This window comes from Saccopteryx bilineata, chromosome 2 (genome assembly GCF_036850765.1).
Source record: "Saccopteryx bilineata isolate mSacBil1 chromosome 2, mSacBil1_pri_phased_curated, whole genome shotgun sequence".
NCBI classification, from domain to species: domain Eukaryota; kingdom Metazoa; phylum Chordata; class Mammalia; order Chiroptera; family Emballonuridae; genus Saccopteryx; species Saccopteryx bilineata.
Window position 1 is genome coordinate 357,883,735 of NC_089491.1, and position 18,717 is coordinate 357,902,451.

At 41.0% G+C, this 18,717-nt stretch overlaps 1 protein-coding gene across 5 annotated transcripts in view; it reads right to left on the reverse strand.

Annotated features, from left to right (window-relative positions):
- The window catches only part of TEKT1 (tektin 1), a 37,529-nt gene that overhangs the window by 2,202 nt on the left and 16,610 nt on the right, over positions 1 to 18,717 (reverse strand). For 3 of the 5 annotated variants that reach the window (XM_066262960.1, XM_066262958.1, XM_066262959.1), the window contains exons 7-8: positions 16,093 to 16,289; positions 10,769 to 11,017 (exon numbers count right to left, since the gene is read on the reverse strand). In XM_066262960.1, coding sequence (XP_066119057.1) covers positions 10,810 to 11,017; positions 16,093 to 16,289 — 405 coding nt within the window. In that variant the 3' untranslated portion in view covers positions 10,769 to 10,809. Of the gene's footprint in view, positions 1 to 10,768; positions 11,018 to 14,497; positions 14,525 to 16,092; positions 16,290 to 18,717 lie in introns of those variants that run through there. The other 2 variants (XM_066262962.1, XM_066262961.1) reach the window with 2 other exon arrangements.

Here is an 18,717-nt window from a genome sequence, read left to right on the forward strand (position 1 = left end):
GTTAGAACCTCGAATCCAAGAAGCAAACAGAACATTGAATTACCACAACCCAAACAGACCTACTACAAAGCACATCATAATGAAATTGTCACAAATCAGTGACAAAGAAAGAATCCTTGGCCCTGGCCGGTTGGCTCAGTGGTAGAGTGTCGGCCTGGCGTGCGGGGGACCCGGGTTTGATTCCCGGCCAGGGCACATAGGAGAAGCACCCATTTGCTTCTCCGCCCCCTCCTCCTTCCTCTCTGTCTCTCTCTTCCCCTCCCGCAGCCAAGGCTCCATTGGAGCAAAGATGGCCCGGGCGCTGGGGATGGCTCCTTGGCCTCTGCCCCAGGCGCTAGAGTGGCTCTGGTGGCGGCATAGTGACGCCCCGGAGAGGCAGAGCATCGCCCCCTGGTGGGCAGAGCATTGCCCCTGGTGGGCATGCCGGGTGGATCCCGGTCAGGCGCATGTGGGAGTCTGTCTGACTGTCTCTCCCCGTTTCTGGCTTCAGAGAAATACAAAAAAAAAAAAAAAAAAAAGAAAGAATCCTCAAGGCAACTAGGGAAAAGAAGAACATTAACATATAAAGGAAAGCCCATTAGGTTATCATCAGACTTCTCAGCAGAAACTCTACAAGCTGGAAGAGAGTGGACCCAAACATTCAAAGTACTGAAAGAGAAGAATTACCAGCCAAGAATACTATATCCATCAAAGTTATCCTTCAAATATGAAGGAGAAATAAAAACTTTTACAGACATACAGAAGCTAAGGGAATTTTATCACCAAAAAACTCCCACTGCAGGTAATACTCGGGGCAGGGGGGTATTCAACCAGATACAAAGAACAAAACAAATCAAAACTGTAAGTAAAAGCTCCAATAAGGTCACAATAAAAACAACGATACTCTGTGACAACAATAACATAAAAGGGAAGAGGATAAAGATCTGCAGTAGCAAAAAAGGATGGAAGCACTCATAAGACAAAGGACTCTTGTACATATGAAACACCCACCAAGAAAGGCACTACTGAAACACACAGCTTAAAAAAAGAAGAAACAGGGGAAAAAGTGTGGAATACCATCCAACAAAAACAACTGACAGAAACAAAAAAGAGAAGAACCAAACAAGACACAGAGCTACCAGAAAACAAAACATAAAATGGCTGTAGGAAATCTTCAAAAGTGTCAATAATTACCCTAAATGTAAATATACTAAACTCACCAATAAAGAGGCACAGAATAGCAGATTGGATCAAAAAACAAAATCCAACTGCATGCTGCCTTCCAGAGATACATCTAAGCTGCAAGGACAAAAGCAGATTCAAAGTGAAAGGTTGGAAAATGATTCTCCAAGCAAATACTATCCAAAGAAAAGCAGGTGTTGCCATCCTCATATCTGACAATGCTGACTTCAAGACAACAAAGGTAACCAGAGACAAAGATGGACATTTCATAATGATAAAGGGGACACTGTATCAAGAAGATATAACACCTCTTAATATATATATATATGCACCGAACCAGGGAGCACCAAAATATATAAGACATCTATTAACAGATCTAAAAATAGAACCAAACAAAATACACAATCATACTTGGAGATTTCAACACACCATTGTTGGCTGTAGATAGATCATCCAAACAGAAAATAAATAAAGAAATATGGGCCTTAAACGACACTCTGGACCAATTAGACATAATAAACACTTACAGGACATTTCATCCCAAAACATCAGACTATACATTCTTCTCCAGTGTGCATGGAACATTCTCAAGGATAAACCATCTATTGGACCACAAAACTAACATCAACAAATTCAGGAATATTTAAATCATACCAAGCATTTTTCTGATCATAAGGCTTTGAAATTAGAATTCAACTGTAAAAGGAAGTAAAGAAACTCACAAAAACATGGAAATTAAACAACATACTTCTAAAAAATGACTGGGTCAAAGAATAAATAAAAGCAGAGCCACCAAATTCAACAATCTAGAGAAAATGAATAAATTCCTAGAACTATACAATCTTCCTAGACTGAGTCACAAAAAAGTGGAAAACCTAAATAGACCTATAATCAGGGAGGAAGTAGAAACAACTATCAAAAACCTCCCCCCCAAAAAAGACCAGGACCAGATGGCTGAGCTGGTGAATTCTACCAAAGATTTAAAGAAAATTTGGTACCTATCCTTCTCAAAGCCTTTCAAAAAATAGAAGAGGCCCTGGCCAGTTAGCTCAATAGTAGAGCATTGGCCCGGCATGTGGATGGCCCAGGTTTGACGCACCCATCTGCTTCTCCACCCTTCTCCCTCTCCTTTCTCTTTATCTCTCTCTTCCCCCTCCCACATTCAAGGCTCCATTGAAGCTAAGTTGGCCCAAGTGCTGAGGATGGCTCCATGGCCTCTGCCTCAGGCACTAGAATGGCTCCAGCTGCAATGAAGCAATGCCCCAGATGGGCAGAGCATCACCCCCTAGTTGGCATGCCGAGTGGATCCTGGTCAGGCACATGCCGGAGTCTGTCTCTTTGCCTCCCCACTTCTCACTTCAGAAAAATACAAAAAAAAATAATAATAGAAGAAGAAGAAGCAATAATCCCCAACACATTTTATGAGGCCAACATAACCTTCATACCAAAACCTGGCAAGGACAACACAAAAACAGAAAACTACAGACCAATCTCTCATGAATACAGATGCAAAAATCCTAAACAAATTACTAGCAAATCGAATACAACACATTAAAGAAATAATACATCACGATCAAGTGAGATTCAGTCCAGGAGCACAAGAATAGTTCAACATACAGAAATCAATCAACATAATATACCACATCAACAAAACAAAGAACAAAAATCATATGATTTTATCAATAGATGCAGAAAAGGCATTCAATAAGATATAACATTCCCTTATGTTTAAAACCCTCAATAAAATCGGAATAGAAGGAAAGTACCATATTTCCCCAGGTATAAGACCATGATGGTGAACCTTTTTATAAAAACCGCCCACTTTTGCAGTGCTGGTCAACCTGGTCCCTCCCGCCCACTAGTGGGCCCACCATGAAAGCTGGAATGCCCAGTAGTGGGTGGGAGGGATCAGGTTGACCAGCACTGCAAAAGTGGGAGGTTTTTATAAAAAGGTTCGCCATCACGGATATAAGATGAACATTAATTTTAGGGCCTGAATTTTTTTTTAAATGTATTACATAAAGTTATTGAACTCAAGTTTTATTCATCATAAAATTCATGCAACTCCTCCTCACTGTCAAAACTCTCTTTCATTAGCTTGTCCCCATCTGTGTCTGATGACAAATCACTGTCTTCATATATTGCCTCGTCCTCAGTTCCATCTATGGCATTTGAAATGCCACAACCACTGTATAAGATGCACCCAGTTTTTAGACCCCAAATTTTTTGAAAAAGGGTGGCTCTAATACATGGGGAAATACAGTACCTCAACATAATAAAAGCCATATATGATAAACCATCAGCTAATAACACACTAAAAGGTGAAAAATGAAGGCTTTTTTCCTTTAAAATCAGGAACAAGACAAGGTTGCCCGCTCTCTCCACTCTTATTCAACATAGTTCTATAAGTTTTAGCCAAAGCAATCAGGCAAGAGAAAGAAATAAAAGGCATTCATATGAGAAAAGAAGAAGTAAAGGTATCACTTTTTGCAGATAACATGATCCTGTATACAGAAAACCCCAAAGACTCCACCAAAAAACTACTAGAACACAATAAACCAATACAGTAAGGTCACAGGACACAAAATCAATATACAAAAGTCTATTGCTTTTATATACTCCACCAATGAAACATCGGAAAATAAACTAAAAAAAAAATTCTTTTACAATTGCAACAAAAAAAGTGAAATATCTAGGAATAAACTTAACAAAGGATGTGGAGAACCTATGTACTGAAAACTATAAAACATTATTGAAAGAAATCGAAAAGAGGATGACGTCAGAGTAATGGCACTGTAGGAAGCGATACTGATAAATCTCCCCCAAAACTCAACAAGATCTTCAACCAGAAACAGAAAAACCTATCCTTGGAGCCTCCAGATGTTTCGCAATACACCCGAAGGTATGGTCGAGCGAAAAATTGGCTAAATATATAACCAAACCCCAAAGGAAATAGGGAGTAAGAAATGCTCCACCTTCCTCACTAACCTAAACAGGGCGGCTTTCACGGGGAACTGAGAATATAGAAACTGAGGCAGGCAAAGGGGGTGAATAGATCCAGGCCGCGGCACAAACAGCTGAACCAGGCTGTGGCACAGAGATCCAGGCCGAGGAAAAACTGTTCCTGTGGCAACCCCAGGCAATACAAGCTAACACTCGCGCCAAACCCAGACAAAGAAAGAAATTGAAAAAGACACAATGAAATGGAAAAATATTCCATGTTCATTGATTGGAAGAATCAACATAGTTAAAATGGCCATATTACCCAAAGCAATATATAAATTTAATGAAATCCTCATCAAAATCCCAATGTCATTTTTTAATAGAAATAGAACAAAAAATTACCAGGTTTGTATGGAACCATAAAAAAACCAGAATAACCTGACCAGGCAGTGGCACAGTGGATAGAGTGTCGGACTGGGATGCGGAAGACCCAAGTTCGAGACCCCAACATGAGTGCAGGCTCATGTGGTTTGAGCAAAGCTCACCAGCTCGAACCCAAGGTCGCTGGCTCGAGCAAGGGGTTACTCGGTCTGCTGAAGGCCCATGGTCAAGGCACATATGAGAAAGCAATCAATGAACTAAGGTGTCGCAACAAAAAACTGATGATTGATGCTTCTCATCTCTCTCCATTCCTGTCTGTCTGTCTCTGTCTCTGTTAAAAAAAACCAAACAAACAAACAAAAAAAACAGAATAGCCAAAGCAATCCTGAGGATAAAGAATAAAGCTGAAAAAAAAAAAGAAAGAATAAAGCTGGAGGTATCACACTACCTGATTTAAAACGATCTATAGAGCCACAATAATCAAGACAGCATGGTATTGGCAGAACAGACATACAAGCCAATGTAATAGAATTGAGAGCCCAGAAATAAAACCACATATACTGTATATGGCAAATCACCTTCAATAGAGGAGCCAAAAACATACAATGGAGAAAAGAAAGCCTCTTTAATAAATGGTGCTGGGAAAACTGGGAAGCCACATGCAAAAGAACAAAACTTGATGACAGTTTGTTTCTCTGCACAAAAGTTAATTCAAAATGGATCAAAAACCTAAATATAAGATCCAAAACAACAAATTATATAGAAGAAAACATAGGTGCTAAGCTCATGGACCTTGACCATAGAGGAACAATTTATGAATTTGACCAAAAGGAAAGGGAAGTAAAGGCAAGAATAAATGAATGAGACTATATCAAACTAAAAAGCTTCTGCACAGCAAAAGAAACTGACAACAAAACAAATAGGCAGCCAACTAAATGAGAGATGAAATTTGCAAACAACAGCTCCAATAAGAGGTTAATATATAAAATATATAAAGAACTCACAAAGCTCAACAACAAGAAAACAATCCAATAAAAACAGGGAGTGGACCTGAACAGACACTTCTCCCAAGAGGACATACAAATGGCCAACAGATATATAAAAAGATGTTCATCTTCACTAGCTATTCGAGAAATGCAAGTCAAAACTATAATGAGATACCATTTCACCCCTGTTAGATTGGCTATTATCAATAAGACAGGTAATAACAAGTGTTAGAGGAGCTGTGGAGAAAAAGGAACCCTTGTTCACTGCTGGTAGGAATGCAGATTAATACAACCATTATGGAAGAAAGTATAGTGGTTTCTCAAAAAATTAAGACTAGAATTACCATATGAGCCAGCAATCTCTCTACTGGGTATTTACCCCCCAAAATTGAAAAACATTGGCATGTAAAGACACATGCACCATCATGTTCATCACAGCATTATTTACAGTGGCCAAGACATGAAAACAACCAAAGTGTTCCTAGATAGAGGATTGGATAAAGATGTGGTACATTTATACAATGGAATACTATTTAGCCATAAGAAATGATGACATAGTGACATTTACAGCAACACAGATGGACCTTGAGAACATTCTACTGAGTGAAATAAGTAAATCAGAAAAAGCTAAGAAGTGCATGATTTTACAGATAGATGGGATATAAAACTGAGACTCATGGACATAGATAAAAGTAAAGTGGATACCAGGGGGAAGGGATGAGGAAGAGGGGATGGGGGAGTGAGTGGGGGAAAGGGTGTTAAGAGGGACAAATATAAGGTGACAAAAAAGGCTTTGACTTCACATGATGTGTATACAACATAACCAACAGTTCAAATGCTATAGAAATGTTTACCTAAAACCTATGTACTCTTATTGATCAATATCACCTTGTTAGAGTTAATTTTTAAATAAAATTAAAAAATTAAAAAATAATAATAATTTTGACCCTGTGAACTCCTTGAAAACAATATCAAGTATCCTCAGCAATTGCCCAAACTACACAGAGAACTAGTGGAACACTCAGGTCCCAGAGGAACTGAAACAGGTTCAAGACCCAAAGACTACTTGTGGGAAAACACAGAGGACACGAGTTTTCCAAACCCACAGATTTTTAAATGTGTCCATTTTTTTCAATTACCACATTAAGAGGCCCAGTGGTAGATGGAGACAGCCAGACTTGTGACCACTTCTTTTCCTTGCCTGTCCTCCTTCTCCAGCACAGAGCAGGATGATGGGGCCGCTGTCTCCCACATGCCCGCTGAGGGTCTGCAAAGAGCACCTGATTCTTGGGAGAAACACAGCATGGGAGAACTGCAGCATGTCAATATCAATATGAGCTGGAAATGCAATCTGGCTCCCTGGTGCCTCCTCTCAGATCTTGATTGAATTGATGAATCCCTGGCAACAGTGAATTTCCAAGTGTGTAAGGAAAGCAGGGCTGTGATCAAACTAAGGTATAAGCCAGGGGTCGGGAACCTATGGCCTGCGAGCCAGATGTGGCTCTTTTGATGACTGCATCTGGCTCACAGACAAATCTTTGATAAAAAAAAAATACATTAAAAATATAAAACATTCTCATGTATTACAATCCATTCATTTCCTACCTCTCATGTTCATGATTGCAGGTGGCTGGAGCCAATCACAGCTGTCCTTCAGGACAACACCAAATTTTTATTGGATAATGTGTAACGTACACAGGTCATTGTATGGCTCTCACAGAATTACATTTTAAAATATGTGGCATTCATGGCTCTCTTAGCCAAAAAGGTTCCTGACTCCTGGTATAAGCCATTAAACACAGGTGGATAATTACTCCTTTATACACATTACCCAAACAGCTGTTCCGGGAAGGGACCTACAAAAATTCTTATTTCCAATTTGAAGCCACAGAAACTTATTTTCATGGCTTCCCTGGGTGGTGTTTAGAAAATTAACCTAACTCCTATTCCTCTACATTTGCTAAATGGCAGATTTAAAAAAAACACACACAATCTAGTCACATGCACACCCACACAAAAAATCTGAAGTGCTCAAGGGGGATGTAAGTCCGTTGACAGCATACATTTTTGCTGTTTTTCTGTATCCCCAGTGCCTAGAACCATGCCAAGCACAGAAGAGGCACTCAATCATTGTTAAATGACTTAAAGTAAGATCTTGTTGAGGTGTGATTCTATATTTGTTTACAGTGAACAATTAAAAATAATATTTTATTTGTTCTGACCCATTTTACTGTCGTAAGACAAATAACGTCTTTTTTTTTTAAGCAGTCAGTAAGAATGTCTCTATGACACTAGTGAGTGAATTTAGTCAACTCTAAGATCACATATTTTTAGATCACGGCTAGTAATATAAAAACTTTTTCAGCAGGAAGAAAACTTAGAAATCTCCTCACCACCCTCCTTACCACCACCCCAATGCCCTTTCTTCACAGATAAAATAAAGCCCAGGGAAGGAAGGGGACTCTCCTACCATTCCTAGGTTAGTAGCAAAACTGGGGCCAAAAGCATATCTAACCCCAAAGCCTTCATGCTTTGTCAAAGCCTTTCTTAGAGAATTTATTCAATCCCCTTCCCTCCAATCTGTCCCCAGTGGAAGCCTTCTGTCCCTGCCTAACCTTGTCACTCACCTATGTAGTCGATGACCTCACGACTGAAGATTAAGACCGCTCTAATATAGGGAGTAGTAGGTGAACTGGAGAGGTCGCTGACCTGCTGCCGGGCCCTTGCCCCGCCCCCAGTCTATGACTGGCTAAAGCAAAAGCCACGGGCCACGCCCCTTACCAGTAGTGTATTTCAAGGAATGGGCTCTAGTACCAGCTCTCTCGCTGTTTCCTGGAAATGCCCCTATATTGCCGTTCTTCAAAAACTTGTTTGAACGTGACCGTGGTCTACAAGGTTTTACATGATTTGATCCCTGTCCACCTCACTGAGTTCAGCTTGTATCACCTTCCCCTTTCCTCCCGCCACCTGGCCTTTTCACTGTTCATTAAAAAAGGACAAGTGAGAGTGTTTCCCCAGATGCTCACACATGACCGCTGCCTTCTTGTTCACCGTTATCTCATCAGAAAGGCCTCCCACCACTCAACTTAAAGTGGCGCCAGTCCTGTCATCCATCTCAGGTCACCCTGTGTGTTTCCATCACAACACTTTCCGCTATCTGAAATGACTTTGTTGTTCACGTGGACTGCCTGCCCCTGGATTGAGCTCCAAGAGGACAAGGAGCTCTAATTCACCTCTACTCTCAGTGGTTAGCAGTTCCTGGTACTGTAAATTGGATCATAGCAAGTATTTGTCATATGAATGAATGAATGACCACACACACACACACACACACACACACACAGGTTTCAATGCCACAGCCCTGATGTGCAGTAGATGTGATTATACCCTTGCTGACTGCCTGAAGAAGCAAGTGGGTTCTCTGTGCAGGGGGCATTGCTGGAGGCAGTGCGATCTGAATTAACTTCCCCATAAAAAAACGTAATCCAGCTTCAGAACAAACAAATCCTGCCCATTTCAAGAGAGTAGCTGATTTTTTACATTTTTAAAAAGGCTTCCCAAAATCCATGGATGAATTTTCAGGTAAAAATACTTTGAGGCAACAGATCCTGACTTCAGGAGCTGAGATCCAATTAAGCATCAGCAACTCATTAGCCATGTGTCCTCTGGTAAGTCAGTCTGAATCCTAGCCGTGTGACCCTTCTGAGCCTCAATTTCCCCACCTGTAAAATGAGGATCACTGTTTGCATAAATAACTCATTAGAAGCACTTAACATGTTAACAGTTATCATAATTGTTGGGATTATCCATGCTATACATGTCTTACAAGGCTATATAACAAGTTCTTCTTGGTTTTGATTTGAGATTGTAACATCCTTTATAGGGAAGCACAGCCAATTCCCCTGGAAACAGATCTGACTGTTCGAGACCACTTGCCTTGTGTACGCCACACCACTCCCCGGAATGTCCCCCTGTCTATGCAGCAAGCGTCGAGACCCCTTGCCTTGTGTACGCCACACCACTCCCCAGAATGTCCCCCTGTCTATGCAGCGAGTGTCTATTTTTCTACCAAGATCCCTCTCAGGGATCACCCCTACTCCCACTTCCCTCTCAGCCCACTCATCCGGTCAAGTGACATGGCCTATGAGTTACAACTCTCTTGAGTGGCAGCCACAGAAAACCCACTGGGAGTCAGTAAGCATGAGGATGTTTGAGTGTCTCACAGAACCCAGGGGCCTCAGAAACCAACCAAAGCCAAGAAAGGGAGATCTGTGGGAAGTTCTTTCTTTTTTCTTTTGCTGCCTCAGCCTTTACTTTCTCTCTTGCTGCAAAATGGCTTTCTGTTTCCCTTCCACATGACAGACAGCAGCTGTCATCCACACTCCAAAGCCCACATTAGTTCTATTCAAGAGAGCAGCCAGGTGGAACTAAAATCTCCTAGTCCCAAGTCCAAATGCTTGTCTTCTTCGTCCAATATTCTACTGAAATTGCTTTTGGCCTCCCATCCAAGTACTAACCAGGCCCAAACATGCTTAGCTTCTGAAATCAGATGAGATCGGGCATGTTCAGAGTGGAGAGGTGTTAGGAGGAACACTTTGCAAAGTATATGGTTGTCAGACCACTATGCTGATACAAAATAATGTTGAAGGTAGACTGTGCTGGAAAATAAATAAATAAAATAAAAATAACAATAAAGAAATTGCATTTGGCAAAGTGTCACTGGTGATGGTCAAACTGTCAAATCTAAAGGATGTATTTCCTTTCTTAGCTGATGCTCTGGAGCATTTGACTCACTGACCTACCCCACCCCCCACCAGTGCCTTGTAACATTCTTCCTCTTTGTCATCCGTGACACCAGGCTCTCCTGATTCCTCCAGCCCCTTGGATGTTCCTTCTTAGTCTGTTTGTGCGACTCTTCCTCACTCAGCCTGGAAGTAGTGATGTTTCCCAGGGCTCGAGCCTCACCCCTTCTTCATGCACTTTAAAGTCTCATACATGCCTTGGCTCTACCACAGCCTCTCTGCATTTCTCCCAGCTTTCTGGATACCAACAGACCTTTCTCCCACCACAGGGCCCTCACCCTCAATGAGACTGCTGGGCCCCAAGTCTTATGATATTATCAGAATGGCCTGTGCTAACACATGGAATTTAACTGTTAAACCACCACCACACCAACAGCACCAGCAGCAGAGACCCTTGTACCCAAACCTTAGCCTCCGAGCAGTTAGAATCCTGGCCAAGAGGTCGTGCTGCACTGAAAGTACTGCCTACCTGAAATGAGAGCTCAGTACTACTGTTTCATTATATAGTTTAATGAGCAGCTGAACTGTCCCTAACTTTAGCAGACAGCGTCTGGGGGTTGGACCCTGGCCCACTCCCCATGGTCATCCCCTTCCCACAGGGGGATGGACTTCCTCATGTGCACGCACAACACTTCATCGATGTAGATGGTGTTCTCTTTGACCTGGATTTCCTCCTGCAGGGCGAGTTGTCTGCGATTCAGCCCCTTCAGCTCCATGTGGGCTTGGGCTAATGTCTCCTTTAATCTAGAAGAGGACACAAAAAAATAAAATCAGAAATGAAAGAGGAGAATAACAACTGACACCACAGAAATATGAAGAACTGTAAGAAAATATTACGAACAACTTTATGCCAATAAATTGAACAATTTGGAAGAAAAGAATAAATTCTTAGAAACATCAGTCTCCCAAACTGAATGAGGAAGAATCAGATAATCTGAATAGACAGATTACAATTAGTAAAATTGAAGTAGTAATCAAAAACTCCCAACAAACAAAAGTCCTGGACTGGATGGCTTCACAACTGAATTTTACCAAACATGTGAAAAACTAACACCTATCCTCCTCAAAATATTCTAAAAATTTCAAGAGGAGGGAAGACACCCAAGTTCATTTTAAGAGGCCAGCATTATTCTAATTCTAAAACCAAATAGAGACACTATAAAGAAAGAAAATTACAGGCCAATATTTCTGATGAATATAGATGCTAAAATCCTCAAAGAAATATCAGCAAACTGGATCCAGCAATATATTAAAAAGATCATATATCATGATCAAGTGGGATTTATTCCAGGATGCAAGGCTGATACAATACCTGCAAATCAATAAACGTGATACACTATACATATAAACAAAATGAAGGGGAAAGTGATCATGTCAAAAGATGCGGAAAAAGCATTTGATAAAATCCAGCACCCACATATGATAAAAACTTTCAGCAAAGTGGGGATAGAGGAGCACCCACATATGATAAAAACTTTCAGCAAAGTGGGGATAGAGGGAACATACCACAACATAATAAAAGCCATACATGACAAACCCACAGCCAACATCATATTTAATGGGCAAAAACTACAAATGTTTTCCTTAAGATCAGAAACAAGACAGGGGTGCTGCTTTCACCACTATTATCAACATAGTACTGGAAGTCCTAGCCACAGCAGTCAGACAAGATGGGGTAAAAAAGCATCCAAATTGGAAAGGAGGTAGTAAAACTGTCATTTTTTTGCAGATGACATGATATGGTATCTAGAGAACCCTAAAGATTCCACTCAAAACTACTAGAACTGACCAATGAATTGCTTGAAAAAGAATAAAATATCTAGAAATAAATTTAACCAAGGATGTTAAATACTTGTACTGAGAAAATTATAACACACTGAAGAAAAAAATTGAACAAGATACAAATAAGTAGAAGCATTTACCATGTTCATATATAGAAGGAATTACCTTCATTAAAATATCCATACTTCCGGCCCTGGCCGGTTGGCTCAGCGGTAGAGCGTCAGCCTGGCGTCTGGGGGACCCGGGTTCGATTCCCGGCCAGGGCACATAGGAGAAGCACCCATTTGCTTCTCCACCCCCACCCCCTCCTTCCTCTCTGTCTCTCTCTTCCCCGCCCGCAGCCAAGGCTCCATTGGAGCAAAGATGGCCTGGGCGCTGGGGATGGCTCCTTGGCCTCTGCCCCAGGCGCTAGAGTGGCTCTGGTCGCAGCAGAGCGATGCCCCGGAAGGGCAGAGCGTCGCCCCTGGTGGGCGTGCCGGGTGGATCCCGGTCGGGCGCATGCGGGAGTCTGTCTGACTGTCTCTCCCCATTTCCTGCTTCAGAAAAATACAAAAAAAAAAAAAAATATATATATATATATATATCCATACTTCCCTAAAGCAATCTATTGAGTCAAGACAATCTCTATCAAGATACCAACGGCATAGTTCACAGAAGTACAACAAATATTCCAAAAATCTACATGGAACTACAAAGGAACTACAAAAGCCTTGAAGAGCCATAGCTGTGGGAACATGCTGTGAAAACAGGCAGAGTTAGGACAACAATCAGAGGTGGCAAGGTGCCCTAGGGCAGTGGTCAGCAAACCGCAGCTCGTGAGCCACATGAGGTTCTTTGGCCCCTTGAGTGCAGCTCTTTGGCCAGCTTAGGAGTACCCTAATTAACAATGTACCTGCCTATATAGTTTAAGTTTTAAAAATTTGGCTCTCAAAAGAAATTTCAATCATTGTACTGTTGATATTTGACTCTGTTTGTCTAATGAGTTTGCTGACCACAGCCCTAGGGTGAAAGCCCTAAGCAGACAAAGGTCCAGGGACCTCTCTGACCCTGTACTGGAGACAGTGCATGATGGAAACAGCAAAACAGCAGGATAAGATTTAGCAACAAAAAATGTTTAGGCTCTCAGAACAGAGATTAGGAGTACACATGTTCCCTGTCCTTTACTTCACCCCCTGAAAACTTGTTCTTTCTGCTCCCTTGAGTTATTTGTACTTGATAATAAATATCTGAGTAAGGCTGGGGACGGGGCTTCAGTTCCTTCAATCTGCTGACCGGGACTATTGCCTCCCCTCAGCTCCTCGGTGCATTTCATCTGGTCTCTGAGTAGTTTTTGTTGTCATGACACATAGCAATCTTAAGAAATAACAATGTTGGAAGAATCATATTATCTGATATAAAAGTATATTACAAGCCTATAGTAATCAAAATAGCATGGTACTGGCATATTATGTATGTATATATAGATCAATGGAGTGAACAGAGAGCCCAGAAACAACCCCAACACCTTTATAGTCAATTAATATTTGACAAAGGAGGCAAAACATACAATGAGGTAAAGACAGTCTATTAATAAAATGATGTTGAGTCCTGGTGGATAGCTCAGATGTTCAGAGCATTGTCCCAATACACCAACATGTTGGGTTTGATCCAGGTCAAGGCACATATAAGAATCAATCAATGAATGCATAAATAAGTGGAACAACAGGTTGATGTCTCTCTCTCTCTCCACCCCTTCCTCTCTGTCTCAAAAATCAATAACTTAAAAAATTGTTTTAAAATAAATAGTGTTAGGAAAATTGGACAGCTATGTAAAACAAACAAACAAACAAACAAACCAGCCTCTCTTATACCATACACAAGAATAAACTCAAAATGGATTAAAGACTTAAATATTAAACTCAAAACCATAAAAATCCTAGAGGAAAAGGTAGGAAGTAAAATCTCTGACATTTCTTATAGCAATATATTTTTCTGATATATCTCCTCAGGCAAGGGAAACAAAAGAAAAACAAATGGGACTACATCAAACTAAAAAAGTTTTTGCACAGCAAAGGAAACCATAACAAAATGAAAAGACAACCCACTGAATGGGAGAACATATTCACCAATGATATATCTGATAAGGGGTTAATATTTAAAATTTATAAAGAACTTATAAAACTCAACACCAAAACAAACAAACAAATAAACAATCCAATTTAAAAATGGGCAAAGGACCTGAATAGACACTTCTCCAAAGAGGACATACAGATGACCAAAAGACATGAAAAAAAATGTTCAATGTTGCTAATCATCAGAGAAATGCAAATTATAACCACAATGAAACACTACCTCATACCTGTCAGAATGGCTATCTTCAATAAATCAACAAACAAGTGTTGGCAAGGGTGTGGAGAAAAGGGAACCCTCATGCATTCTTGATAGGAATGCAGACTGGTGCAGCCACTGTGCAAAGCAGTATGGAGTTATCTAAAAAAAAAAAAAAAAAAAAGAACTGCCTTACGACCCAGTGATTCCACTTCTAGGATTTATCCAAAGAAACCCAAAACACTGATTCAAAAGAATATATGCACTCCTATGTTCACTGCAGCATTATTTAAAATAGCCAAGCTTTAGAAGGATCTCAAATGTCCATTAGTAGATAAGTGGGTAAAAAGCTGTGGTACTTATATACAATGAAATACTACTTGGCCATAAAAAAAGAAGAAAATCAGTACTTATATACAATGAAATACTACTTGGCCATAAAAAAAGAAGGAAATCTTCCCCTTTGCAACAGCATGGATAACCAGGAGATTATTATGCTAAGTGAAATAAACCAGTAGAGAAAGATAAGTACCATATAATTTCACTCATGTGGAATCTAATGAACAAAATGAACCAGCAAGCAAAATAGAGACTCATATAGAGCAGGCTGACAGTTGTTGGGGGGTAGGGGGTTTGGGGGCTTGATGGGGGGGAGGATTGAGCAAAAAAATAAAAAAGAGAGACACGAACAATTTGGTGATTGCTGGGGGAGGTAGAGTAAGAGGCTTGGTGAGGGGTGTAGTGGAATTGAGCAGAGGGGAACAATAGTGTGGTGACTGTAGGTAGAAGAGGGTATAGATGGGATACATGGTGATGGAAGGAGATTTGACTTGGGGTGGTGAACAATTATCCACTTGGGGTGGATAATTTTGTTATAATATTGTCACCACAATAAATTCAATAAGTAGGGGGGGAAACTTTACTTCTCTTTCTCTCTCTCTCTCTCTCTCTCTCTCTCTCTCTCTGTATTTTTCTGAAGTGAGAGGCAGGGAGGCAGAGAGACAGACTCTAGCATGCACCCAACCAGGATCCACCCGGCAAGCCCACTAGGGGGTGATACTCTGCCCATCTGGGGCATTGCTCTGTTGCAACCGGAACCATAATAGCACCAGAGGTGGAGGCCATGGAGCCATTCTCAGCACCCAGGCCAACTTTGCTCCAGTGGAGCCCTGGCTGCAGGAGGGGAAGAGAGAGATAGAGTGAAAGGGGAGGAGGAAGGGTAGAGAAGCAGATGCGCACTTCTCCTGTGTGCCCTGGCCGGGAATCAAACCCGGCACTTCCACATGCCAGGCAAACGCTCTACCGCTGAGCCAACTGGCCAGGGCCAAAACTGTACATTTTATCTAGACATCTGGATTTGAACGTCTTTAAAAAAAATTAATCACCGGTATCCATTTCCTACAGCAACTGGCTGGAGTTAGCAAGGAACCCCTCAATCATTATAGATGCAAAAGTGCTCGTGCCAGGCAGGCTTTACCCATCATGGCATTCTCTAGCCCAGGGGTCTCAAACTCGTGGCCCGCGGGCCGCATGCGGCCCGCCCACCAATTTTGTGCGGCCCGCAGACTGGCCCGCAGATTAATCCACGAAGTTTGATTAGTCTGCGGGCCGCACAAAATTGGTGGGCAGGCCGCACGGCTGCGAGTTTGAGACCCCTGCTCTAGCCCCTTTTCACAATCCGAATTTAAATGGATCCCCAGTGGTCCTCCACCTCCCAGCTGCCAGCCTACCTTGCATTGTTGTAGGTGATCTCATCAACCTCCTTGATCAGCCTATACTGGGCCACATCGCGACACAGCTCCACATTAGGCCGATGTGTCCTGGTCTCCAGGCGTGTATGAGCCAACTTGGCAGGTCCTTCTTGGTCAAGGATGGCTTTTTCAAGAACTGTAATATTTTTCTCCTGGGAAGCAATCTCTTCCATGACCTTACAAAAACCATTAGAGTAAATCAGGCCAGATTGTTCACAAAACAACAGCTAATACTTCTAGTTGGTCTCTTCAGATCATGTAAGCTAGGAAGTGGGACCTCAGATTTCTACCCACACAGGGCTCCAGAATAAGGCTGATCTCTTTTCCCTGCAGCAGTGATTGCTGGTGGGCAAGGCAACTCACCCAACCTTAGAACCTCACAGATGGACCCAAAATGGACATGACCAGCCATTGTTTCTTTAAAAAGGGAATTCCCTTAATAAGAGGAATTCCCAAAAAGGGGAATTCCTGGAGAATGTGCTCAGCAAAGTCTGGAAGCTGCCCAGTTACTTTGGTACTAAGTACCTTTGTAGCATGCGCAGAAATCTGCCTATTTCCTTATGAATCCACTCACTAGCACCCAGTCTTCTACCTAGAAGCCCGAAGAAAGAGTGTGAGCAGTTCGATCTGAGTTTTGTTGGTTTCTTTAAAAGTGGCTTTGTGCACAGAAAAGATTACTTAGAAGTTACTTCATTTTTAGATTAATATTTAACTAGTTTAAATTTTTATTTCTTCCTTAAGCTTTTAAAAAAACAAACCCTTTACATCATGGTAATTTCTAAACATACACAAAATTAGCTAGTACATTGACCCTCAGGTACTCATCATGAATTTAAGTAATAATCAATACATGGCCAATCTTTTTTTTTTTTTTTCTGAAGCTGGAAACAGGGAGAGACAGTCAGACAGACTCCCGCATGCGCCCGACCGCGATCCACCCGGCACACCCACCAGGGGGCGACGCTCTGCCCACCAGGGGGCGATGCTCTGCCCATCGGGGCGTCGCTCTGTTGCGACCAGAGCCACTCTAGCGCCTGGGGCAGAGGACAAGGAGCCATCCCCAGCGCCCGGGCCATCTTTGCTCCAATGGAGCCTCGGCTGCGGGAGGGGAAGAGAGAGACAGAGAGGAAGGAGAGGGGGAGGGGTGGAGAAGCAGATGGGCGCTTCTCCTATGTGCCCTGGCCGAGAATCGAACCCGGGACTTCTGCACACCAGGACGACGCTCTACCACTGAGCCAATCGGCCAGGGCCTACATGGCCAATCTTGTTTCATTTATATCACCCTCTCTCACTCCTGCCTGTCAGCTTATTTTAAAGCAAATCCCAGCTATTATATCATTTCAGTCTTAAATACTTGAGTATGTATTTGTAAGATATAAGGACTCTTTGTCTTTTAACATAACTATAATAACTTTGTCTCTCTTTCTCTCTCTCTCTCTCACACACACACAAATGACTCTAATATTATCTAATATCTCGTGTTCAAATTTCCCTGATTGTACAATATTTCTTTGGTAAGAGTTAGTTTATTCAAATTAGAATACAAATGAGGTCCACACATTGCATTGGTTTTCTTAAGCCTTTTCTTAACATTTCTCAAGCATTTCTTAAGTTCAATTAAAAGATATTATACTGTTTTTAAATTTAGCAAATGTTAATAATCACTTTAAACTGATTTTGATTAATAGTTGCTCCCACCCCAAGCTTAGTTAAAATCCTTTGAACATTTATTTAAAGCAGCATTTATAAATCTGATGTATAACAGATAGTACTTATAAATTTGATATCAAACTTTTAAAAACTATCTGAGTTGTCTTACAAACAAGTTTTTCTGAAGTTCTTAAAAGATCTCTTCAATCTAGTAAACTTGTAAAAATGATTAATCTCAAATTCTCAAATATTTTAAGTCTTTAAATTTAAATTTTCAACTAAAATCACAAAGCTAAATCATTTAATTCCCTATTTTGTTATACTTTGTTTAAAAAAAAAGCCAAGTTCTCTTAAATTTTACAAATACTTAAAATATTCTAAATGCAGAGATTGCTTAAAACAAAACTACTAATACTATGGGTGAGGTCATGAATCAGCAAGCTATGCCCTATGGGCCAAATCCAGTGTGTTTTTGTACAGACTGTTTTTGTATGAACTGTAATAATTTTTTTAATTAATGGACTTTAGTTTTTAGAGTCGTTTTATATTTACAGCAGAATTGAACAGGAACTATAGAGTTCCCATATATCCTCTCTCCCCCAACAGTTTCCCCTATTATGAACATCTTCCATTAATGTGGTACCTTTGATACAACTGATGAACCAATATTGAATACATTATTGTTAACTAAAGTTCATAGTTTACATCAGGGTTCACTCTTTGTGTTGTACTTTCTATGGATTTTGACAAATGTATGACATGTATCCATTATTACATATCATACAGAATAGGTTTCATTGCCCTAAAAAACCCATGTTTTTCTCCTCATCCCTCCTCTCACCTTCCCCCACCATCTAAAGCCCTAAAAATCACTGACCTTTTTACTATTTTTAGAATGTCATATAGTTAGAATCATGAAGTATGATTCATAAAGAATGAATTTCAGATTAGCTT